Source organism: Rhinolophus hipposideros (assembly GCF_964194185.1).
Source record: "Rhinolophus hipposideros genome assembly, chromosome: 17".
Classification (NCBI taxonomy): Eukaryota; Metazoa; Chordata; class Mammalia; order Chiroptera; family Rhinolophidae; genus Rhinolophus; species Rhinolophus hipposideros.
Window position 1 is genome coordinate 34,368,201 of NC_138063.1, and position 27,836 is coordinate 34,396,036.

General features: G+C 33.7%; 1 protein-coding gene across 1 annotated transcript; it reads left to right on the forward strand.

Annotated features, from left to right (window-relative positions):
* On the forward strand, positions 1–27,080 carry DSC1 (desmocollin 1; the record flags this gene model as incomplete). Its single annotated transcript, XM_081078349.1, has 16 exons — positions 1–63; positions 3,046–3,130; positions 4,407–4,609; positions 5,901–6,020; positions 6,991–7,146; positions 12,674–12,818; positions 14,032–14,198; positions 14,613–14,747; positions 15,169–15,354; positions 16,776–17,035; positions 17,187–17,329; positions 21,202–21,414; positions 21,907–22,152; positions 23,414–23,535; positions 24,285–24,539; positions 25,414–27,080. 16 exons carry the CDS (start codon positions 1–3, stop codon positions 25,609–25,611), a joined length of 2,697 nt encoding a protein of 898 aa, XP_080934475.1. The 3' UTR covers positions 25,612–27,080.
* Positions 27,081–27,836: the final 756 nt, after the last annotated feature.

The following is a 27,836-nucleotide window of genomic DNA, read 5'->3' on the forward strand; positions in this document are numbered from 1 at the left end:
ATGGCTGTGGCCTCTGCAGCACCAGGGAGCACCTTCTGTAAGCAGCTCCTTTTCTCTTTCCTGGTGAGTAACACCCAAAGGATTAAAAAATTCAAGCATGTTACTATGTGCTTCCTCCCTCCAGTTTGGGCTTGAAAGACAGTAGGGGTGAGAGTGAAAGGCAGAGAAGATAGACTAGGAAAACTAAAACAGACCTGAAAAAAATTCAAGGAAGAGTTGAGAGACTTGGGACCCAGATGGCAGGTCTTTTGCTTGCTCTTCAAGTGCCCACGGCCAGATTGGTAGTTTTTCAAGGGAATCCCCTGTTCAGTCTTGCTGTGGTGTTTTTCTAAAGAGTAATGGAATGAATTCATTCCTCAGGCATTGGGCCCAGGAGGTTCTGAGGTTTGCTTTTGCTACTAGTCATAAATGAGCTGTAGTTATTTAACATGCTTAGTTGCAGTGAGCCGTGAGGAAAGGAAAAGGACTCGGGGTGAAGATGGGAATGACCCAAGACTTTCTTAGTTTTACCCAGGAAGAGCTAAGAGTAGGGTAGAGCCATTGTTCAAGCAAGGGGTTCAGCTTGAGAAAAATAATAAAGAAAAATAGAACAGCTATTGAAAAACATGTCATTAACGTGGTTAGGGTTTTCCACTTAGGTGTTTAATAGCTTTATAACTGTGTATTCAGGTGCTAATTTTTCTTTGGTGGGCAGAGGGAAAGGGGAGTTGTCCTACATCTACATCTGGCATTTCTGAGCACTGAATTTCCTTCTTTTTTCATTTTAGCCAAATGTTTTAACTTCAAATTATGTTTTCAGAATTTAAAGATTTTATTGTATGGTGATAAACATTTTCTCCAAATATATAAAACACAGTGTGAAATTGATGGTTTCCTTCTCATCCTATAACTGCCTGGGTGGGGATTGGGGAAACTCAGAGACCTTCCTGAGTTAGTATTAGTCACGTAACATGTGGTGAAAGCTTTCCAAGAATTCACCCAGGTTTCTTTTGCTTTTGGCTTCTGCTCTGTCTAGTAACCTTTGGTTTATCCTCTGCCCATTCATCCGTGATCCCCATAATGACCAAAAGGATGTGTGACCCCAGCTGTCTCCAATTCACTAAGCTGCTAATTTAACCTGAAGACTGGAATAGTACTTCTGGAGACCTACCTCCATTGTCTCTGTCGGCAAACGCAGAACCAGTAAAGTGGGGATCCTGGGCAGGAAGGAAATAAGATAGGTGTAGGAGTGGGAATGTGGATATATCTTATGAGAATAATGTGTGTATATGTATACATGTATACATATGCATGTATATGTGTATATGTGTATATTTGAATATCTATTTCTAATTACAAAATGCCCTTTCCACATTTTGTATTTAGATTATCAGCAATAGAATTTTTTATGCTTGGAAACTTTTTTAGATATAACTTAGTTCAATCCTTGGCATTAGGAATAAAAATATCAAGAATGCAAATAAAATATCCGTGTTCTAAAAAGTGGTTATTTAAATTAAAACTGAACACAAATGTTCCTTTTTACATTCCAGTCTTTGGTACCATCTGCCTAACAGAGTTTCTGTAAAATTACAACTATAGTTATGTGCCACATAGCAATGTTAGGGTCAACAATAGGACCCCATATACAAATGATGGTCCCATAAGATTATAATGGAATTGAAAAATTCCTATCACATAGTGACATTGTAGCTGTCCTAACATCAACACATTACTCACGTGTTTGTAGCGATGCTGGTGTAAATAAACCTGCTGTATTGCCAGTCATATAAAAGTATAGCAGTGCAATTACAGTAGTGAGCTATGCCATCTAGGTTTGTGTAAATGCACTCTGTGATGTTTGAACAAGGAGGAAATCGGCTGACTATGCATATCCCAAGATGTATCCCCATTGTTAAGCGGCACATTGCTGTATTTAAATAGGCTGATACAATATATACAAAAGACTTGAGATGGAAAAGTAGTGTATATCCACAATATGATTAATAGTCTTCTTTCCTTCTCCCAAATAATGGGTCCCATAAATCTAGAACAATATCCTCGGAGAAAAACTTGATCATAAAAACCAATCTATTTCAGGGAAATCTAGCTCTGCTCTATTTTATATCTAAATAATAAAAAAGTAGTCATTTTAATAAACAGAAGAGGAAGCAAATAAACAGAAACTCCAAGAAAGAGAAGCAAAATAGTGTTTAACTCAAAGAAACTTAAACTGATAGCTTCTTTGATTTTTCAGATAGTCTCTGTCTTCTTTCCTTGAACTACCTAGCTTTTTAGGACAATAGTGTGTCTTGACTTTGATTAAAAATCTTTACCCTGGGATGGGGGTGGGGGGTTTCACAGTGTGAGGGATATAAATGATGAACGTCGAAGTATTACCTTGTCTTGACTAATAATAATAAAAAAAATCTTTACCCTGTTGAAAGCTACTCTTTATATTTTGAAATATATTTCTTTTTAGACTAATTTTGTGAATGAGATCATTTAGACTTTAAAGTTTATGCCAAGCCAGTCCAATTAGTGATTTGAGATCAGTAAATATTTGTGGATGTTGTTCTTTAAGAGGTTATAAAAAACCTCTCAAATATTTTCTAGACTTAATCAACTATACTCTCAAATTGTTTGGTTCTGTGAAAATGTGATTTGTGTACATTATAAAGTATAATATATGATTATTATATTCTAGAGTTAAGTACTTTATGCTAAAATCAGAATGGCATTTATGAATGGCCTTAGAGATGATAACTTTTATATAAAATCAATGGTTCATAACATTTTCTTAAAATGATACAATATGATTTAGGTTCTAAGAACTACTGTTCATTTTAATTTTGTCATTGATATTAAATGACTGCGATGCCCCTAAAACTATATTCTTTGCTGTTTCCTTTTAAAATAAATATGAAACATATTGAAGGATTAGAAGATTAACTTGTTGCTAGAATTGACAATATTTTTATCAATAAGACACAATTATAATGTGAAAGTTTGTAATAAAATGTATTCCTGATTATTATTTTTTTTCTTTTTTCTTGTTTTTTTTAGGTTTTAATATTGCTTTGCGATGGTTGTCAGAAAATTTCTCTTCAAGTTCCTTCTTATCTTCAGGCTGAAACACTTGTAGGCAAAGGTAAAAAACAGTATTAAGAATGTCATAGTTTTAATTGCTACATTTAGTTTCAGGCTGCTCTTGTAAAGTTTGGAATAAAAGTCATATAGTAGCTACGTGGCATTAAAATTTGATATAAAATGAAAGGTAATTTGCTTGTTTTTTTTTTTTTTTGTAATAGTAAAAAACTAAAGTTCCAAGTTAGTTGTATTCTTTTCTTACCAGAAAAATTAGCAAATATCAGAGGACTAAATTATCTTAGTTTAGTTCAAACAAAGCGAGACCCCAAAACCAGAAGCATATTTTAATCCACATTAACTTATCTGCAGCCAAAATTACAAAGTCGAGATTTTTAAATTGATTTCATATAAAACAGATGTGTCAAAATTTAAATGCCTCAAAATAAAATTTGTGTAAAAATTGATTACAGTGAACTGGTATGCATCAATTTATGTGATTTCACAGAATAGCTTGTGAAAATCAATTAAAGTTTCAACTAGTCTTACTATCACAGCCACACCTGAAGCACAGGTTAGTTGTTCTGAGTCCAAGAATAACATCCCTTCCGTCAAGGTTTTTCATCAGCATTAAGTTTACATTTAGAAAAACACACTTTGTGTACAGAAGTGGTATCCTTCCCAGATAGAGATTGCTTCGACCAGTGCTTTAAATTAATCTCTTGTATCTTTCAAAAAACATATCAAATATATATAGTCTATACTCTAAAGACACACAGTAAATATACTAAATGTACTAAATATGAATCTGTAAAGGAAATATTTTGATAACAATCACAATATATACTAAGTGTTGGGTTTATTAAACCTCCAGAAGATACTATACAATGATTATTTGCAATATTACTGAGAAATATTATGTAAGTATAAACCAGTTTTCTTATTTTTGCAAGATTTAACTATCAAAGATTAATTCAAACAAGTTCAAAATCGACTGATGTCATGCAGTTAGTTATATTACACATAACATAAAACAACAAATTTTTTTATACGTGTAGAAACCCATAAGTCAAAGTTAAAGTGGAAACAATAAATCCAGTGACACTAAAAACATATTTTGTCTATTCATAAATTAATTTATGATGAAAGTAGTGGAAACTGTGACTTCATTAGTGTAATTATTTAATTTTCATGGCCCCTCAGTTTTAGCATAGCAGGTACTCATCAAATTCCAAGTGTGACTTTCTGTTTCTCATGCACCAACTTGCAGTTGTTATTCCTGTAAAACTTGTTCCATTATGTTTCATCTCACAAATTACTGTGAAATTTCTTCCCTGCAGTGAATCTGAAGGAGTGTCTCCAACCAGCCAGCCTAATCCTGTCAAGTGATCCTGACTTCAGAATTCTAGAAGATGGCTCAATTTACACAACACATGATCTTATTTTGTCTTCCAAACGGAAGAGTTTTTCCATTTTTCTTTCAGACAGTCAGAGGCAGGAAGAGAAAGAGATAGAAATTGTACTGGAAGCAAGAGGAAAGAAGGTATATATTTAGCTAAGACATAACCATGCTAATCTGCTTATGAGAGTCCTTCCTTTCATAGACTTCATTCCATGTTAAAAATCATTGTTCTTTAATGCTCACTTGGTTGTCTATTTCATTGATAATACATGTAAGGACTAAGCTGTTTTAAGGAGTGTTAGTGCTGTTTACAAATGGTATAAAAATGAACAACTTTAGAGCCAGGGAGCAAAGTCAGAATATCAAAGATTTCAGACAGTGCTTTGAGATGTGGTAATAAGAACAACCAACCTGAAGAACAAGGCAGGGGTGAGTCTGTAACAGTGAAAACTGATTCAGGCTGGAAGTGTGGCACTCCACCCTGAATGGCTCTCTCCCAATGACTATGGGTGTGAGTCTCTCTTTAAAGAAGAGAAAGGATTGTCTAAAGCTTACTCCCATCTGAACTGAAAATTCCATGGGGTCCTTTTCTTCAGAGAATGAAGTAATGGCCAGTCCATAGCATTGGTTTCAATGTTCTGATGCTAGATTCACTTTCTTGCAGTGAGTGGTGGTGATCAAGGATAAACCTGTATAATTTTACTAACTAGTGTCACCCCAATGCACTTAATAATAATAATAATAATAAAAGAATGGGAAAGGAGGTTATTGGAATTCATGCAAATCTCACTTTAAGCCAACTCTGCACAATGAATTTGGTCTTATAATATCATTTTTTAGTAAGTGATTTGATTCGAGACTTTCCCTGCTAAATTTCTTTTGATTATAAGAACTCCTCTTCAAGTTCAGAATATGCTTTAGGATTACAAGATATTATTTTATATCAAAATTTTAAAGAGTCTCCATATCACATAAAATAAAACATACTTGAACAAATGCTGACCTGTATTTTATATAGGTATATGAATACTTTGAAATGCAGCTAGTGTTTCAACAAATTTTGGTTGTACCACTCCTAGTAGAATAAAATCCATTCTTAAATATTTGTTAAGGGATTATCTATTTTTAAGGGGTCTTTACTTCTCAAGATGGCATCTTTTACCAGTGCCTTATACAATTCTGGTTCCTTAGCTGGTTAAATCGGGAAAAAAGGTGAAACTGTTTCTTAGTCATGGTGTGTGTGTGTGTGTGTGTGTGTGTGTGTGTGTTTGTGTGTGTATGTGTCATTAATAAAATAATAAAAAAACAGAAATAGTTTGGGGTTTATCCATGGCATTGTTATGTATACCCTCACTTATTTTCTTCATGTCTATATAAAAATCCTATGATGATAGGCCATGCTATATATTTCTTTCTTCCTCATCAAATGCAGGTTCCTAAGAAGAGACATGCTAAAGACTCTGTCCTCAAACGCAGCAAGAGACGATGGGCTCCAATTCCATGTTCTCTGATGGAGAACTCACTAGGTCCATTTCCACAACATGTTCAGCAGGTACATTTCATCTTGTTTTATTTTATAGGCTAGAGGGTTTTTTGGTGTGTGTTTGTTTTTAAACATTCCATCTGAAGTGCACAATATTTTGAATCAGGGCTTTAACCTATTGGTACTAATAAGGATCATGCATTCACCAGAAATAAGGTCCCGTAGAAGTGGATCAATGTCATTTGTCCCTTTCCTCCAGAAATCATATTTAGCATTTAGAAAAAGTTTTATATTTTGAGTTTCTGATGCTCTTAGGTCTACACCCAGATTTCCCTAAATACTATACTGGACTTTAGCATTAATGTACAGAGGTCATGCCTACAGATTTTGCATAATGTAACTCACGATTTAACACATCCTCACAAAAAAGAGGTCAATATTTATGTTTACCAAAAAGGTGGTGTCACTGCCAGGTAAGTCTAGGGTAAACATAGGCCAGCTTTGAAGTTATGCAATTTTTGAAGAATTAATTTGGGGAGGAAAGTTATATTATTTCTATTTTTTTAATCACGAAATTCTCCATTCCAAATAATTCAAAATCACTGAAACTGTTACTATAATTTATACGAGAATAAGAGCAAGTGAATAGGAATTACAAAGGTGTATTCAACTCCATACATTTTCCACAAATATGCAGATAACACAAAAACATATGGGACCAAATAAATTACTATAATTTATACGAGAATAAGAGCAAGTGAATAGGAATTACAAAGGTGTATTCAACTCCATACATTTTCCACAAATATGCAGATAACACAAAAACATATGGGACCAAATAAATGACAGTTTGTGGCTTTGCATATTCAGAATATGAATAAGAATTTGAAAAATATGGGAAATGGCAGGTAGATAAATGGAGGAAAGAAAGAATAGGTGAGTAGGAAAGAAAGCAAGTGATTAAAAAAAAACACACGAAACATCAAAAGATGTCAGATTGAAGATATTTTTTATCCTGAATTGTCACTTGCTGTTATAGGTCCAATCTGATGCTGCACAAAACTACACCATCTTTTATTCCATAAGTGGACCAGGAGTGGACAAAGAGCCCTTCAATTTGTTCTTCATAAATAAAGACAGTGGGGATATCTTTTGTACACGAAGCATAGACCGTGAGCAATATGACCATTTTCCGGTAAGATAATTTGATTACTTATTCAGAATTATGTTTTTTATTACTGGTTTAATATTTTTGGTGTTGCTTGTTTATATATTAAAAGTGTCAATTACTTGATTTAATATTTTAAATATTGTTAATGTGTAACATAAGCTACAAATTTCTATTGATGCCATTGATGAAGACATACAATGAGTATAAGGGAAGAAAAGTGGAGAACTATAGAAAGTATAATGACCAAATTTTAAAGGACAGGTTTTGATCTGTAGAATCCTGGGATACCAGTGAATTTATTGCGTTCAAAGTGCCCTAAAATAACATGGTTCAATTATTTTCAACTCTGCCTGTACATTATAAATGACGTGATAACTTTAAAAAAAAAAATACTGGTCCTCTGGCCTATCCCCAGAAATGCTGATCTAATTATTCTGACATGGGACCCAATCAGTTGAAAATTAGAAGTCATCCAAGGTGATTCTAAATGTTGTTAGAATCCTAAGGTTGTCCTAAGTTTGAGATCTGTTGTTGTAGCCTCTTCCATATAAATAGCATTGTGCTTTTCTTTTTTTCTCGCTGGCTATCCTTCAGGAACAAAAATCTTGAGCATCATTTTATTTCTTTATAATAAATTTGTTTTGTTCTATCTAATTTTACCCATACCCCAAATTCTCATCTTCTGAAAATTAAATCCTTTATTTTCTTTTTTTTTGCTGTTTCAACTTCACGTATCTCCTTAGCATTCTGATATCTAATCTGACATATAAGAGTTCACACTGAATTTTGGGGTGATGGAGAATGGAACTGATTAAGCAATCGGTATCTTGAATTATAAGAGAGTGTAGTAAAGACATTTTTGGTAAAGAAGCACATGAAAGAGGAATTTATCTTATACCTGGGAAGTTCAGAAAATAAAATCTTAGCAGACATCTGAAAGATGAGTAGGAATAGGGCCACATAAAGGCAGCCATTGAAAGAAGTCAATAGTGTGGGGAGGAGGAGGTACCCAAGTGTTATAGGCCGAGGCATCAGCAATAGAAAGATGCGTTTGTTAAAAAGAAATCAACAAGAACAACAACAAACCCTGGCTGAAGTGTTGTTTGAAGTTAAGAAAGAGGGTGTAATACAAGGCTAGAGTGGTAAGAAAAGAACAGACTCTGAAGGACCTTATAATTCATGCTAAGGACCCTATCCTCAGGATGTCAGCGCACTACACTATATAAGGAAGTGCAATTTTTGGAATAACATGAATGTTCCACTTCAGGGATTTCATAATGAAATAAAATGGTTTGCAAACATTTTTATCTTTCTGTCAAGAAGCCAAATGAATAATGGACAAATAACACACATATATCCATCCATGTGTATGTAAATATGCAAGTTCTCTGCTGCTTTGGGAGTTCCTTCACAAGAAGAAAGATTAACACTAGCAGTCACCCTTGTAGAGAAGTATAAAGCTGCCTACTCTACATGTTAAGATGTACTCTTCATTTTTACTGTGCTGATAACATCCCATTTATGGATTTTGAGGTTTTCGGCTGCTTCTCACTGGTCAACCTTCTGTCTATCTTGACTAATTGGGATTATTATCATGAAAAACAAAGAAAATCATTTAAAATTAAAATATCCTTTTGCTATTTTTTTGACTTTTTTTTTCAGGACAAAGGAATAAAGTAGTTTGGAATTTATGCTCAGAGTTGAGCTTTTGAATAATTTTCATAATCAGCCATGTTTCTCTAGTTTCCATTAACATGGTTAAGTTTGAATTGACATTAAGAAATGCCACTTGCAAATCAGTAACTTCCTTCTTAAAGGGAAGTATAGCAACCAGATGTGAACATGATGCACGTTGTATAATCACTTGAGGCCATATGGAATAGAAGCCTTCTCTGTCAATGTAGAGGTTAACATTAAAATAATATGTCTTTGCTTTTCTATCAAATCAATTGCCCTTATTGTTTTATACTGAAAAGCTTATTTTTCTGGAAATTAGTAGATTTTCAATACCTGCCACTTTTCCTTTTAGTCTTGAATAGGTCACAACCTCAAGAATTGGTTTTCTTCTCTGTTTTACGGGCTGCTAACAGTTGTCTTACCTACTACCTCAGAGTTGTTTTGGTCGTCAAAAGCCATAATGTTGGCAAGATCACTATATAACTGTAAAGCTCTTTAAAAATATCCTAATGGTAGATCAAATAAGGCACATGCTCCAGAATTTTGTTCTCAAAACTGGGGATTTTGATGGGATTTCTCAGTTCTTTGCTTTTATCTAACCTATATAAATAAGTGTTAATAAACTATTATTTGAAATAATTGATTTCGTTGATTATTGGGAATGGTAGCCATGGTTCAAATTCAATACATATCATCACTGTGCTCCTGTTCTCTCTCTTGCCCTATGTTGTATTGTTCAATTTTGCCTTGTGAAGACTTTTAGGGGTGAGTCACATCATTTTCACAGTTGGAGGAGTTAGTCATAAACCACTCAACTCATCTAATTTTTTAGGGATTCACATAAGGTCATTTTTCCAAGTTTTTAAAAAGAGTGTACAAAAAGAGAATTTTTTCCAATAATTCCAAGTTATTCAATGAAAGAAAGCAGCTACAAACACTTTTACTCTTTTAAAAAAATATATTAAAGAATAGTTGGCATACAATATTATGTTAGTTTTAGATACAACACTCTTCTTCTGAGTGTTGAGGAGAATCTGTACCCTTTATAAGTTCATAGGGAAAAATCAGTTCAATCTGGTTTCTTCTTACCTATCCAATAAGAACCGTACTATCTTATAACTTATGTTTCCTTTTTGAGACACACAAGTCTATCCATTGTCTTTATATGTGTGTTGTTAATCACATTGTGCACCCACTCAGCTTTGGTGTCACTGCTCTCCCCCTCTCTCTGCCCAACTACACTGGATACCTGATGCCACCTTTACAAGGCCAAATTCAAGTCCCAACTCCTGCTGTCAGCTTTTTGCATATTCCCAAAGATGAGAGGAATTTCAAAGATAAGAGCAAATTATAGTATGAAAGGGCTGAAAGAGCTGGGTTTCTTCAAGCTATAGAGGCGATTCAAGGGGAAAAAGACACCATAATAATACACACTTGAAATTTAAACAATACTCTTGTAATTCAGCTAAAAATATGCTAACTCTAAAGTATATTCTATTTATGTGTACTTATTATATTTATTTATACTTATAACAGTATTGAAATGTATTATTTTGCTTTTAATATAGAATAACGAGAATAACTGTTAAGCAATTACTTTTAAGTTTCTTTGAAATTGTTGTTGTAATGACTTTAAAAATATTTATAATTATGTTCTCTATTATATGAATATAAGTGTATTCTCCTAGGGAGCTAGGCTACACTTTAAGGTTTAGCTACATTTCTAGTTTAAGTTGTCCCATTTACAGTAAAGATTTCAATTTTGATTTATTTTTTAGGTACTCAGCTCATTTATAGCAAAACAAAAAACAGTACCTGAAATGGTACTGGAAACAAAATCACTACATCTTAATCAGTGGAATGTGAAATAATATTTACTTGTCTTAGGTTGGTGCAAAAGTTATTGTGGTTAAAATGGTTAAGAAATAATTGCAAAAACCGCAGTTCCTTTTGCATCAACCTAATACTTAAACATCAGGAAATATTATTTCAAAGGACAAGTGATTATATGGTGGGAAGCAGATGATCATTTCCATTGAATAGAAAAACTAGCAAAGAATAGTGTAAATTATAGCAGAATGGGCTTAGATTAGATATGAAAATATTTTAATGCCAATGTGATGAGATAAAAAAATTCATTACAATTGATTCCACAGAATGTTTATGACATTTTTTTATGGAGGGTAAACTTGGGTGTAGTTTATCGTCCTAAAAGGAAAAGATGTGTGGAATTGAAAGTAAAAAACTAATTGTTGAAGAATTCCCCAGTGTAAGACTCTGTGTTAGGTGCTCCAGACACACAAATATCTGTAAAACACAGGCTTCATCTCTGAGGACAATTTTAATCTAATGGAGACATAAAACAATTTCATAATTTTCTCTAACTGCGACTCTCAACTGGCAGCAGTTTAAAGAAAAAAAATCACATCAAATATGGGGAGAGGAAGGCTGAATAGTTTGACATCTGGATGTCATGGTGGTGAGGATGATGATGGCCGTGATGGCAGTGGTGATGGTAGTGGTGGTGAAGGGGTGATAATACACTCTAGTATTACACTCCTGCGTTCAGAATTTATTTGAGAAATAAGATATAGAGATCAGACTGTGGAGATCAAAGTATAAGCTTTGTTACTCAAATAGCACACCTGGAGGTTGTTTGGGGAAAAGTGAATAAGGGAACAGAGAGAACATGGATGGCTATTTCAACACTTCCCATCCTAGAGATTAGAGTGGAAATTACTTCTCTATGTTAGCATGTGAAGATGAAATGTTGTCTTTTAACACGTTAATGAGGGTTTTGTGGTTACTTTGGTCAAAAATCACTGAAGAGTGTGATGAAGGGATGACGTTTAAAGATGTGCTTCATGGATATGAATCTCACTCCTGAGTTCTACATAGATTGGAGAAGGTCAGTTAAGACAATTGCAGGATAGCTGGTAGGACAACATGTTGATAGGATACATATGGAGTCACATGAAGATGATGGCATTGGGAATAGAAAAAAGGAGATGGATGATAGAGACAGAAATGCCGTAATTGCTAGAACTTGGCAACTGACGAAAAAGGCTAATGAAAAAGAGGGAGGAGATAGATACCTGGAATTTTATGAATAATTTTGGTTCATTTTAGAAGATGGTTACAGTAGGGAACTCAGGAAGAGCTAATTGTGGTGAAGAACTGAATTAATACAGAGTTCACTTTGGACAGATTTAGTTGGTTCTGTCAGGGAAGTAAATCTGTTTAACTCAACAACCATTCATTGAACACTTACTATGCAGAAGCCACTTTAAAAAGAGTGCAGAAATAATATGATAGTGTTTAAAGGGAAAAAGCATTAAATCCTGGCATTTGGGATTAAGATATATCATTTTGAGATGAAATTTGGAATATGTACATGATTTTATTAGTATTTTTATTATACAAGAAATGTGTGTTTATGGTAGAAAAATGAAAAAAAGCAGTAAATAGAGAAAAAAAACATAATTGAATCATCCAGAGATAGTTGATATTTATATATCAACTGCAAATAAATAGAATTATGTTTTTTATAAACTAAAAATACTTTTTATTAGCATAACCGGGGGATGCCAACATGCCTTCTAACATGCAGAACAGCATGCAGTTACTCAGAGAATGGAGCAGCCTCATCCAGCTGGAGTGCATGGGAGAGTAATGAGAACGCTGAAAGAGGACTGAAGCCATATGGCATGCCTAGACTGTGCTGGTGTGTTGTCTCTCAGTTACCTAAGTTCTTAGTTACATGCACTATTGTGGATGATTTCTTAAGCATTATGTCTTTCCCCAACTGCGAGGTTTAATTTTGTGCATAATTTGTTATTTAAGAATAAGCTGATGGCGTTTGTCTACCTTTCAGCTGTATGCCTATGCAACCACCGCAGACGGTTATGCACCAGAGTACCCACTCCCCTTATTATTCAAAGTGGAAGATGATAACGATAATGCCCCATATTTTGAGAATAAAGTGACTATCTTTAGTGTGCCTGAAAATTGCCGATCCGGTAAGTTCACATTTTAGGAAAACACTAGATTTGTGCTTTAATTGAATCCCTCATTAATGTTTTAAATGCATAATATGTTTATTCTAAACATGTTTAATTGCTTGACTTTCAAGGATATTCTATATAAAACTCTGTTGTTTTATATAAAATCCACTTCAAAGGCAAACCTTTTAGTGCTCACTATGCTATGCACATATAGAAGACAGCTAACTGATACATAAAGTTTCTAACTTTGTTAAATTAATCCACAAAGAATATGAATGTGTGACAGTAAAATGTTTACATTTTCTAATTTGACCATGTACATATGTGTCACAAATATATTTAGAAAGCCATAAATGGTTCGAATCTATATAAAGGCTCAGTACACTTTCAAGGACCCAGAAATATATCGCGGCATGGAAATGCTAATCTGATTTACAACAATACATGCATTGCTTTACTTGGCATGTTTTCCAGACAAATTGAAAAAATAATTGAAACTGGTTTGATGCTATGGGCAGCCAAGATTGTGATCTGGTATACCCAGGGACATAACAAGACTTCCTAGTTTACTACAAAAAATAATCTACAAAGAAATGTTGTTAGTTCTTATGCTTCCCCTATTCTGTCGCCATTATACGTGTGCATTTAATATTGCTCTCCCAAAATAAGTGGTTTGCTAAAGCAGCATTTCCAATACACTGATTTCTGGGCCATAAAACTTGACCTAAGGTACTAAACTGGTGCACAATATTTGTGTCTAACATATGTTTATAATTACTTGCATATGTTAATAATCCAACATATTTAATAAAACATAAAATCTTTATCATAAGCAAAGCTGTGCTGTTGCTCTAGCTAGTATTATCAAATTGGGCTACAAAGGAAACAAGATATACAGAGAAGTTCCATCCAAAAATGGCCCATGAACTCCGGTAGTGGTTTGGGGGGGAAGTATTTGAGAATCACTGTGACCAAGGGTGGGGTGAATGTTCTTAGATATGTGGGATACAAATCATGTTATTCACAGCACCTACTCAATTCAAATTTCTAAGTAAGGATAGCTTACAGATTTGGAGAGCATTTAGATACTCTTCCACTTACCTACAAAATTAATCTACTTATAGGTTTTGGGAGAATATACTACAGCCATGCCTTGATTTAATTTTTGTCTGTAATTCAATTATATTGCTACTTTAAATTGTTGACTCTGCTGCATTTATTTAAACAGGCACCTCAGTGGGAAAAGTGTCTGCCATCGACCTCGACGAACCTGACACTCTACATACTCGTCTGAAATATAAAATCTTACAGCAAATCCCAGATCAGCCAAAGCATTTCTCCATACATCCAGACACAGGTGTCATCACCACAACTTCACCTTTACTGGATAGAGAAGTAATGAATTGGTTATTAATTTCCCAGTCACTGACCTATATTTAAACTGATAATGAACTCCCAGACAAGTTACAGTAAGGTCCCTTGTAGCTCCCTCTCCAAGCATACTTCCATATAGGCTGTGGTTAGGGACAGCCTGTACGGAAGTATGGACACTTCTCTGGACACTTCCTTTGTCCCTACAGAGATTTGGGGACAGTACAGGGTATTAGATGAGGTCTCACTTAAGATCATTAACTTGATTTGATGTACAGATGCTAACATAAAAAAATAGCTTTACATTTTGAAATGTTGTGTTAGACACATCAGATTTTCATTGTCCTGACTGACCAATCTCTTGCTCTACATTTTTATTTATGCTGACTTTTTTTTTTGAAAAAATATTCATCAATATTTCTTTTTTCTTTTTTTCAGAGCTGTGATACATACAAGTTAATAATGGAAGTACGAGACATGGGGGGCCAACCTTTTGGTTTATTTAATACAGGAACAATCACTATTTCACTTGAAGATGAAAATGACAATGCACCATATTTTACAGAAACCTCTGTGAGTATATCACTGTATTCATTCATCTAAGTTAATTTACTTTTTCAAAAAACAAATCTGGAATTCGGTTGCTCTGTGAGATTACACATTTTGGTTTTAATAGCTACCACTTACAAATAACATAAGCAGAAAAATACAATATCTATAAAAATATTGAAATGGCGGTTATTTCTGGATGCTAGGAAGGTAACTACTCCCTTGGCTCTCTAAAAGTTCCTTAGCCATTGAAGCTGTTCATACATCAACAGCATAAGTGTTTCCTTGGATGCTAAGTTCCAGTATCAGATTCCTTAGATTTAAACTCCTTTTATAGGATGGAGGAGAAGAGGCCTTCTCTCTGGTGTCATTTACACTTCAATATATTAAGATGGAAAGAGACTAAAGCCATAAATTTGTAATGAGAAGAGGCAATTTTTTTCAGTATGTTGCAGAAGTAGAAGAAAACAGAATTGATGTCGAGATTTTACGAATGGCGGTACATGACAAGGATTTGCCAAGCACTCCTCACTCAAAAGCTGTATACACAATCCTACAGGGGAATGAAAATGGAAACTTCAAAATTAGCACAGACCCAAATACAAATGAAGCAGTCTTGTGTGTTGTCAAGGTAAACAAACAAACAAAAAAATCAAGTGATACTTTAAAAAATTCTACTTAATTGATATATATGTATTTATATATGTGCATATATGTATATGTGCATATATGTATATGTGTGTATATATATATATTTCTGTATGTATATGACTAGAGAATTACAATACAATGCTAAAATTATTATATTGGTTTACATAAATTTATTGTTATTATTATTTCACCCTTATTTTATGTATTAGAGGAAAGGTATATCAGGTACAAAACTTATTTTTCTATAGATGAGGCAAACCAAGGCAGAGAAATTTTGAATTAGTAATCAGATACTAGCCTGAGAAAGTTTCTTAGACACTCACTTGTCCAAATATCCTATTTTATAGAACACAAGACAGAGAGAAATGGAAGAGTCACTAATTGAAATCAAACCTCTTGACTTTTCAATTCCCTTCATGCTCACATTCTACTTTTACCTCTCTATAGTGTATTTTATAGAACAATTTACTAAATATCCCCATGTATTCCCCTATATTTGAGGTAGCCAGTTCTTTAGGATTTTAAAAATTTAATTGCTATTACTGGCACCTACAATGATTACTTTAACTGAATCTGGTTCTGTTTTAAATCCTTCTGCCCAGAGCACTCACTAACATGTTCCATATCTTCCCTCATTAATTTCTTAGAAGCTTTATGCACAAATTGTGCTTCCTTCATAAGATTTGTAGAAAATGTCCTTTAATTATTATAGTTCCTGTTCTTTCTCTTTTTCTTCTTCTTTGCTTCTAGGTTTCTTTCCATTTTGTTCTTATCTTGATCGATTTCATTGTTTAATTATATAACTGTTGTTTCAGATTCTTTCTAATTATTCAGTTCAGGACTAAGCATTTTGATTAGGAACTAAACAAACCCAAATATAAAGTGCTTTGAAAGTTTCTGCTAGATAATATCATTTAATTTTTCGACTCATATACTTGGAGAACTGCTCCATTATAGCCAGATCTCATATGCTAATACTCTCTCTAATGATTTTATACACTTAGCTTGGAGTGACTTCTGCTGTTTTGGTTATCACTGCTATCCCCTTTGATAAGTAATGAAATAATGAGTAATAGTGATCTATTTGAATTTAGTCAAACACTTATTCTGTATTCCTGTTAATATTTAAACTTGCAATGAAAAAATGAAAGCAGGACCTTCTAGAAGAAAAGTGAGAAGAAAAATTGGTTGAATCTTAAAACAACAATTTTGCATTGGATAGAATTTGTCATTATAGGAAGCCAATTATTAGTCTTTAATTGCATTACCACCTGCTTTTGGTAACATTTTATACAAAAAAAAAAATGATATTCCTTTTTGTGCTAAAACTTGGAATCATGGTTATAAGTCTTCTACATATAATGTTATATATTGAATAATCAAATTATGTTTATTTAACAGCCATTGAACTATGAAGTCAATCGTCAAATTACTTTGCAAATTGGTGTAGTTAATGAAGCACAATTCTCTAAAGCACCAAGCTCACAAGCTCCCACTATGTGCACTACAACTGTCACTGTTAAAATTAAAGACAGTGATGAGGGCCCTGAATGCCAACCACCAGTAAAAGTTATTCAGAGTAAAGACGGCCTCCCAGCTGGCAAAGAACTTCTTGGATACAAAGCATTCGATCCAGAAACACGCAGTGGTGAAGGGTTAAGGTAATGTATTTTTCAAAAAGGTCCTTACTTTTAATTGTGATGTAAATTAACTTCAAATTTATAAACGTTCTGTGTATTTTTCAGAATGACAAATTTTGAGATTATATCCACTTTTTGGTTTGAGCATTTACATTTGATTTCTAAAAACTAGGTATAAGAAACTAGGAGATGAAGATAACTGGTTTGAAATTAATGAAGTCACTGGTGACTTGAAAACTGTAAAAGTGCTAGATAGAGAATCAAAATTTGTAAAAAACAATGAATACAATGTTTCCGTCGTTGCAACAGATGCAGGTGAGTGCAATTTTCTAGAAATAAAATATAAGTATATGATATATTTTCAAGAAAATCTTGGGGAGAATTTTGTGTATTTCCAGATCAAAATTTAAGGCAAAAATGTTTGCATTATGATTGCTCAATTTTTTGGAGACCACTCAATTTATTTAAATTAATTATTTATTTTTTTCAGTTACAGTTGACAATCAATATTATATTTTATGTTAGTTTCCAGTGTACACAGTATAGTGGTTAGACATTTATATAATTTATACTAGACTAATTGATCCCCCCAATTAGTCTAGTACCCACCTGGCACTATACATAGTTCTTGCAACATTATTAACTATATTCTCTAAGCTGTACATTACATATTTTACATCCCTGTGACTATTTTGTAACTACCAATTTCTATTTCTTAATCCCTTCACCTTTTTCATCAAGCGCCTCAACCTATTGCCCCTCTGGCTACCATCAGTTTGTTCTCTGTGAGTCTGTTTCTGTTTTGCTTATTTACTTTGTTCTTTAGATTCCACATATAAGTGAGATCTTATGGTACTTGTCTTTCTGTCTGACTTATTTCACTTAGCATAATACCCTCTAGGTCCATCCATGTTGTTGCAAAAGGTAAGATTTCATTCTTTTTGGTCAAATTAGTGTTTGGATTTTTTGGGACAAATACCCGGAAGTGGAATTGCTGGGTCACAAGGTAGTTATATTTTTAATTTTTTGAGGAACCTCCAAGATGTTTTTCATATTGGCTGTATCAGTTTGTAATCTCACCACCAGTGCACAAGGGTTCTTTTATCTCTGCATCACTGCCAACACTTGTTGTTTGTTAACTTATTGACGATAGCCATTTTGACAGGTGTGAGGCAATATCTAATTGTGGTTTTAGTTTGCATTTTTCTGAGAGAGAGCACCCCACTTAGACCCTAGTGCATCAGTACCACAAAGCGAGGAGCAGGTGGATGGCCAAAGTCCTAGTTTCAAGGTCCATATTACTTGATACCTGCCTTGGACACGGTAGCATCTTCGAGGATGCCCATTTTATTCAGGAGTACAGATTAATTTACTGTGAGTTGAACGTTCTGTAGGAATTCAACCCACCTAAAACAGTTGGGTCCAAGGTAGGTTTATTCTGAGTCTTTCTTAATGGGAAACAGAATAGTCATCCTAATTCCTAAAGAAAAGATTAAACAATGACTCTTAAACAAGTCTTTGCTGTAGTTTGCAGTCCTTTTCCAAGGTTAATTCTAGATCGTATCCTGTGAAGAAATGTTGTTCAAATGTCATAAAGTAGTCCTCTCAAAATCCTTGTAAACATACAACTCCTAGCAGTAAACCATGAACCATTTAGTGTAAGCCCTTACCATTGCCTTTCCTTTTGGTAATGCAAGTGCCTGACTTAAGGTTTGATTGCTGAGGCACCCACTTCAGAGATGGCCATCTCAGATAAATACACTGCTAGCCACACACCAGATAAAGAACCAGGCTGCTTCCCTCACCCCTTGTTTGTTCTCCTCCTGTGCTTTGAATTCCCACTTTTATGTTTTAAATTCACCAATCAAGAGTGAGCCTGCAGAACCCTAGGCCCCTCCCCAATCCTGACCCCAGGCACACAGAGAATTTGCCTCTTTCCATTTCCCCACCCCATCCTCAACTCCCATGATCTTGCTGTGTGGCCCTTGGTGTGCCATGTAATATCCAGGACTCTTAAGTAATGAACCTTATTTTTATTTATTTATTTTTTTCAAAGTTTCCTGAAAGCATCTTGCAATCATAATGAGAACCACAAAGCCTGGTCTAGCCACAAAACTGGTTATTGATAGGCTGAGACTGGCACATATGCTCTTAATGTAGTTCTTTCAATACAGGTAGAATTTAAAAAGCTACTAAAGAATGGGAAAAACACTAGCTGAGAAATATAGTTAATTTTGCCACTATTCTATAATCCTGGGTGATTTGCTGCTCCTATATAAGTAAAAGTGAAATTTGAATGGTTTAAAAGATAATTATATTGTCAGACAAGGATTTATGTTTACTCATTTATTCCACAAATGTTGACTGTTTAGTAAGTTCCAAGGCACTAGGCAAGTTACTATGGAAACTAGAATTCATAAGACAAGGTCAAAATTTCACATGATGTCAATGAAAGGATTATTATATTCTCATAAGAGATTCTATGGTATGAAACTTTCCCTATAAAGGAAGTAGTACTTATGAAGTAGTAGAAATCAGTTAAGAGTTGCCCTAATTAAAGGATAAAAGGAGGAGATTTCACAGAAATACAGAAGCTTGGTTATAGGAAAATGAAATACTACTTGGAGAAACGAAAAATATGGAGAACAGAAATATAAGAAATTAACTTTGTTGTTTAGTACTAAGAGACAATGTTTGTAGGCATAGTGATCATAATACAACGAAAATAAATGCCAAATCTAAAAGGTAGGAATCTATATCTCAGTCTCATGGATAACCTAGGTGTGATCAAGAAGAAGTTGGAGATGTTATAAGTTTTAATGGACGACCATATGGTGACATGAAGGATTTTGTTTATTTGAACTTTAATCCATAAATATATACTTCCAACGGCCAAATATACAAATAATTGTTTATATTTCCACATGAGCATTTAGTTTTGATGCTTATAAATATTTCAGGTTGATGACCTAGATATTCTAGCTTTTTTAGAATACAATTTATTTCCTAGTCTTTCTTGTAGGAAAGAAAAAAACAGCAGGCTGGTTTTCCTGCTATCACTCTAGAAAGCACTGTTTTATACACCCTCTCCCTAGAATAGCACTGTCCCTTCTGTTTGACATTCAAGTCCCTTCTTCAAATAAATGGCAATGACAACTTCTGTGATTGTTTCCACTGTGTGTTCAGTTCTTAATACCTTTTAAACCCGCCTTTCCTGGGAATAACATGTTAATTATCACAGATGCGTGTTTTCTTTATAAACGGTGTTTCATTTTTTCTCATGTATATTCTGTTCCTCTTAATTGATTGTTGTGAATTCAGTTTCTGATAAGCACCCCCATTTTTTGCTAAACCATCCCTTTACCAAGAATCTTGTGTAGATTTTGGCATGTTTGCTTAACATAGGTACTGATATTTCCCATTCCTCTGTTGTGAGTCCCATTAATCTCCAGGTATAGATTGTGAATTTCAAAATAGTACGTTCATTCTGTTCAATGTGTTAATATTAAGTTATAAGTCAACCAAAAAATACTATGCATTTCACTAGACTCTCAAGATGAACGTCACTTAGCTCTTAAGATGAGCAGGTCACAGTTCAATGTGTGAGCCAACAATCAGTCAAATGTTCTGAGAAATCAAAGGACACTATGGCTACCATTGTCCATAGAAGTTATGACAAGTTTTATGAGGAAGTGATATTTGAGTGGATTCTTGAAGGATAGCAAGGTTTTACCAGGCAGAGGAAGAGAAAAGTGTTCCCAGCAGTGCCAACAAAATATACCAAAGCAGACACAGGAAAGAGCACACCTAGTGAGTTTAATGAAAAGCGTTACAAAGTTTGAGCAAAGAGTATGTGAGGAAAAGTGTCAGGAAAGGAGGTTTGGGAAGTGATTACGACCAAATGTAAAGTCTTTGCATTTTGAGAGTGAATACAGCTCTTCACAAAGAAAGATATAAGCAATCAATTTTATTTTTAACTGGTTATTCTGTTAGTGACATTATTCACAATCTCCTACATTTCAGTTTTAGAAAAAACCTGTCACAATTTCATACTTGGAATGTGATCGGGAAAATGTGAAATTCAAGTTCAGATAGCTAGTAGACTGCAGATATCAACTGTGTATCATAGAGATGGTTGAAAATAAATTTTTAAGTGAAGATGTGTCTTATTTTTTTATTTTTCTTAGATGGCAGATCTTGCACTGGAACATTAGTAGTTCGTTTGGAAGATGATAATGATCACCCACCACAAATTGAAAAAGAAGTGACAATTTGTCAGCATGTCCAGGATTTTGCTGTTCTCAAACCTGTGGATCCAGATGGACCTGAGAATGGTCCACCTTTTGAATTCTTTTTGGATAATTCTGCCAGTAAACTTTGGACTGTAGCAACAAAGGATGGTGCGTAATTATGCTAAATCTAATTAATAGGAACTTAAGATGACTAATCCTCTTGATTTTCACCTAACTTCATGATAATAAACAAATATTCATTTTAGGAAATTATTTTATTGGTCCCCCAAATGGGTAATACCTTGATTTTTTAAAGCAATGAAAAATATATTTATGTGTAGACTCTTGTTTTGAATATATTTTAGGAAAACATATAAATTCATTTTTATATAATATTTGAACAATACGTTAAGTATAGATTAGTCTGATAGAAGCAGTATCAATTGCTTATAGAGCAATATCAACTAGTTTTCCTGGTTTTTCAAGAATTCAAATCATTTTTAAGAAAGAAAAATGAACCAGTAAAACTTTTCTTCTAAGCTAAATTCTGTGCCTTCTATCCCCGCCCCCTCAACCCACCCTAGGAACACCAAGTCAGAATAACATTGCTGTGGAAAGATCATATCAATATATATTCTCTATGTCTTTTTTTTCTTGTAGGTAAAACTGCCATTCTTCGTGCACGGCAGAATCTTGATTATAACTTTTATAACGTGCCTATCCAAATAAAAGATAGACATGGTCTTACTGCAAAACATATGTTGTCAGTGAGAGTATGTGACTGTACAACTCCATCTGACTGTAGAATGAATGCTAGACAACGTGAGAGCACTGCTAATGTATCAAAAGTAATACTTGGAAGATGGGCTATTCTTGCCATGGTTTTGGGTTCTGCATTGTTATTATGTAAGTATAATTATCTAAACTGTTAGCTAAAGTTTTCTTTCAAAACATATATGGCAGTTCTTTATATCAATGACATTTACGAGCTTTGGTGAACATGCCCTTTTTAAAATCGTGTGTGGACTATATGACAGGGTTCTGAAAGATAGAAGAAGAAACATATCAGTAGGAGAAGATTAAATTTTAAAGTAATTTTTAGAGGGGGTAGCTCCAGTTCTTCCAATAATTAGCTGTGAGATACTTGGTAAATCGTTTCCTCTTTTTTGAGTTCACTTTTCCGTATGTAAAACGAAAAGGTTGGATAAAATTAACGTGAAGAGTCCCTTCCATACAAAACACTATAGGCTTTCAATCAGCCAAGTTTATGCAGTGAATGTGCAAAAAGAATTAGTGAGAAAAGCATTTCCAAAATTTTCTTAGACATTTATTAAGGAAGTGATGTAGCATACTTATACATCTTAAGAACATGCCAGTCAGTGAGAGGAATCAATAGAAAATAGTCATGGTTTGAGCCACTGAGGAAAAGTAGTGCATGCAAAGAATACTAAGATTTTGCATTCTGCCAGTTGTTTTTTAGAGATGCAGAGTGATGGAAATCATTGCCCACAATTCCTTTACTCCCTCCCTCTCTCTGATTTCTTTTTTAACAGTCTGTTTGACTACACAAAACCTATTTGCATTTATAAACTCTTCCCATAGTCTTTACTGTGTCCTAATTCAGTGATTTGAGTTTCAGGTTAAAGAGGATATTTTTCTTAGCACTGCATTAGTGATGTAAAACCAGTCACTGATTCTTATATAATTGCCTTTCTTCTATTTATGCCTAATGATCTTTGTTTTATAGTTCTAAGCCTTTTGCGTGTGTTCTTTACGAATTTTAAATACCAATAATACTACCTTAAAATTCAAATGAATGAAGTTACTATTTCAGTGTGGAGAAAATAAGAGAAACATTTAAGTTAATTCTGGACCTGGGAAGAGAACTGCTAATAAACTATGCTCACTTCATACTCTTTCCTTTTTATTGATTTATTTCTCATTTAAGCCTAATAACATAATCTCTCTAAAACAGAGATGGTCTATATATATGTTAATACATTTGTTGATATTCTGTTTTAAATTTTATGACTCAAAGATATCTCAATTTATGGAACAAATTTTTTAAAGTACTGTGAATAAACTTTTAAGCAATCATGTGATTCAAATGATTTAATGTACACCAGCATAAAAACATACTATTTACTTAAATATTTTTATTTTTCAGGTGTTCTATTTACTTGTTTCTGTGTCACTGCTAAGACAACAGTAAAGAAATGTTTTCCAGATGATGTAGCCCAGCAAAATTTAATTGTATCAAATACTGAAGGACCTGGAGAAGAAGTGATGGTAAATCAAATTTCACTTTCCTTTGAATTGTAGGGTGATTCCAAAACCATTGATTATTACATAATAATAGTAATAATAATAAAAGATAACATTTATTGAGCAGTTACTATGCCAAGCAGAGCTCATATGCAGGTACCCTGCATATGTTATTTCATTTAAACTTTAAAATTCTATTGTATTAGTTTCCTATGACTGTCATAATAAAATACCACAAACTGAGTGACTTAAACAATAGAAATTTATTGTCTCACAGTTCTGGAGGCTAGAAATTAGAGATCCAGGTGTTGGCAGAAGCATGTTCCCTCTGAAAGTGTTAGGGAAGAGTCTGTCCCAGGACTTTCCTAGCATCTGGTAGTTCTTTGGCTTATGAATCAAATCTTTGGCATAAATCAAATTTTCAAATGGCATTCTCCTCGTGTGTGTGTGTCTGTGTCCAAATTTCGCCTTTTGGATTCGGGACCCACCCTAACTGAATATGACCTCATCTTAATTTAACTAGTTACATCTGTAATGACCTGATCTTCAAACAAGATCACATTCTGAGGCACTAAGGGTTAGGACTTGAATATATGAATTTTGGGAAGACACAATTCAACTCATAACGCCTACTATATGGGTACTATTATTTTATATGTAGGGAACTGAGAGGTACAGCAGGTAAGTGATTTGCCTACGGTGGGAAAGACATGAAAGCAAATGGTTAGTTTCAATTTGATTCTTTCATTTTATGACTCTGACTTTATTTTTAGGATGCAAACATTAGACTCCCCGCACAGACATCCAACATTGGTGACACAAGCGTGTCTGTTGGCACTCTTGGTGGCCAGGGAGTCAAAGCACAGCAAAGCTTTGAAATGGTCAAAGGCGGCTACACTTTGGAGTCCAGCAAAGGAGGTGGACATCGGACCTTGGAATCTGTCAAGGGAGCAGGACAGGGAATCGCAGATACGGGCAGATACGTATACACCGACTGGCACAGCTTCACCCAGCTTCGGCTTGGCGAAGTAAGTGCCAATGCGTTCGGGTTCATACTACATGAAAGCTAAACACTATTCACAACTCAGGATTTCCCCAAAGTTTTACTCCTCATACACTTGTAATTCATCACCTTTTTAATATTGAATTATCATAGATCTGGATGTCAGGTTCAAACCCAAAGAGAAAAATGACCTTTTACAGTTCAATTTTTAAAATAAGGTTTACAAAACTTTATCTAGGAGTGGCGTATGTAGGCATGTTTAAGAAGTATAAAAAGACTGATAGCTTCTTCCCTAAAAAATTACCAGCAAAATCACCTGGGGTGAAATATTTGTTATAGAGTAATGCATGGATCATAAATTATAAACATTTTTTAGTGTGTTGAATCCTCTATGTGGTTATGAAGTCCTGGCTATCAACATCAAGAAGATAGACTGTTATGCTTTTATTTTGGGTTTTAGTTCCTTGGTTTATGTTCAGATTAATCAATATAGGTGAATATTAGCCACTTTAGTACATTCCATTATTATAGCTCTATAATAGTGTATAAACAATAAGAATCATAGCCAATATTGGTTTCCCCCAAATATGCAAAGATACTACAGAGACCCATTTCAACTGTACAAATCTTACATTCAAATGGGACATAAAACAATTTTTGTATGATGTAGCTTTAATCTCCATAAATGTTTCCACTGGGAGCATTTATGTATTTGCTATATTTTAAGAATGACTATAATATAGACCAATTATGTGCATTTTTTATATGTAGGAATCCATTAGAGGACACACTCTGATTAAAAATTAAACAGTAAAAGGTAAATGAAAGACATTATTTTTATGCTAATATATTTAGGTGTTTTTTAAAAAAATAATAAAATGTGCTCTGTTTTAATACAGAAGGTGTATCTGTGTGGGCAAGATGAGGAGCATAAACATTCTCAAGACTGTGTCCGTTCATACAACTATGAAGGAAAGGGGTCTATGGCCGGCTCAGTAGGCTGCTGCAGTGAAGGGCAGGAAGAAGAAGGCCTTGAGTTTCTAGATCATCTGGAACCCAAATTTAGGACACTAGCAAAGACATGTGTAAAGAAATAAATGTGCCTTTTTAATAGAATAACATCTACAAATGCATATGTAGGAGTATATTGAATGTAAAATAATAGCAGCATCTGCTAATGTGTTTGTTTATTGGTGGTACACTTCCAGTCGTGTAGATAAGGATCCTATAAATATAAAGCTCCCTAAATTCTTCTTGTCTGATATAACTTCCCTGTTCTTTAGAAATCAGTTTCATTTGTTAATTTTCTTTTACATATGTGTATATATTGCCCTTTTCAGGATTGTACTATGTGCTTTCTTGCACCTTCTCTCTGAACACTCTGTATGCTATATGGAAGAGTCTGTGGGAGTGTTGGGTATTGTGGAGGCTAAACACATTTTTATTTTGGATGAAAATTAAACACTTTCGTCAAAATCTTGGGGGGAATTACACTTTTAGAAACATTGTCTTTGGTGCCAGAGAATTCCCTCCTCTACCCAAGTAGCTATGTATTGAAGGATTTTTAAGTATTCTTTGGCGCAGTCTTTGATTTGATATATAATGGTCATTTCTCACTACACTTTTCACCCTGAACAGGTGCTCTCAGCATTATTCATTTTCAGGATCCTTCAAAACTCAGTCCTTGGATCTCTGCCCATGTGAATCCATTAACAGGTTCCTACAGCTTCTGGGATTGTTGGAAAGACATGGACCAGAAGTATTTCAGCCACAGAGATTTTATAAGGATCACATGAGAGAATGTCTATGAAAGAATTGCAACCTTGATGCCCATGGGTTGACTTAGACACGCACGAATATGTCTTGAGTACAAAAATAGTACAAAAATCATCATGTACTATTATTACCTTTTTAAAATACAAATACCTTCTCAAGAACATGCACTCTCTAGTTTCACGCAGGCCTACCATCTTCCAGCATTTGTGGAACAAACCCAGCAAGCATTAGGCTTGCAACCCTGAACCACAGTGCTTAGCCCTTTCAATATGCTAAACATTGAATGACCATCCATATTGGAACTGAATATTCAATCTACATTGGTAATTACTGTAAGAAAATGGGAAATCAGAAATAAAGAGTATCTGGCACGTATATATTAAAAAATTGAAATCTATTAAAGCAATGCTTACCAAACATTTGTTGAATGATAGATGAATGAACGCATGAGTTAATAAATTATTTTAAATGCATAATATTTTAATAGGATACTATATTTTATTAAGTTAGAAAGAAACCATATATTTAAATAATATTTTAATAGTCTTTTTTGCCCAACTATACATTTATAAACAATAATACCATATATTGCACAGAAATTTCTCATGCAACAAAAAAGTGTTTTTCATATAACTATGAACTAGCTAACTATTGAAAAAAAATGAGTGGTTATTTTTTTTAAATTTTGTGATTAGTCTCCTTATTCTCAGTTGCAGTACCTAATGAGTTTCTTCATATGAAATTGGATATTAGAACAGAATAAAAATGTTGTTTTAATAAGATTTTATTTTATAAGCTGTCCACATTGTATGATTTTTATAGACATTGTGAGGAAAATAATTCTGGGGAGGGGTAATGCAATTTCTGTTGTCTGACGCATGCACACTACTCTGACAATTATACCAGTTTTAAAATTTTTAAATGTAATATTAAAAATTTGGAAATACATAATAATATGCTAAGTTATATTCTGAAATATAGGTACAGAATATCTTCCAAGGAGTTTAAAAATTACTAGTCAAACATTAACTTACATGTGTTTGTTTATGTTTTTATATTTCTTAAATTTGCTTAAATATGAAAGAGAAAATTTATACCTGGACATAAAGTACAATTAAAGGCCAAAGGAAGATTTCTTGGTCAGCAAGAGAAGACACTCTAAAAGTATTACCAGAAGTATTAGAAAGTGTGGGGAATGAATTTTTATTAAGCAGTTTTGTCTATTTGAAATATTTTCAAATATCATTAAAATTTATCTCAGAGGAACTAACTATGACAGTTTTTTTATTTACGTAGGAAATTCAAAGTCATTCTCTGTTTACACTCAAAATTAAATGTTAATTATGTGATTGATGAAATTTATGAAACTCCACTGGACAAATTTAGTTTGTTAATAAAATATTGTATTTTATAGATTATTTCATATAAATAATCAATGAGTTAATTATAAATTTTTTTTCTATAATTAAATATATAAGTAGGGAAATATGCAATTAAATTTTCTTTTTCTTGATTCAGACCTGAAATTATTTCATGGGAAAAAATT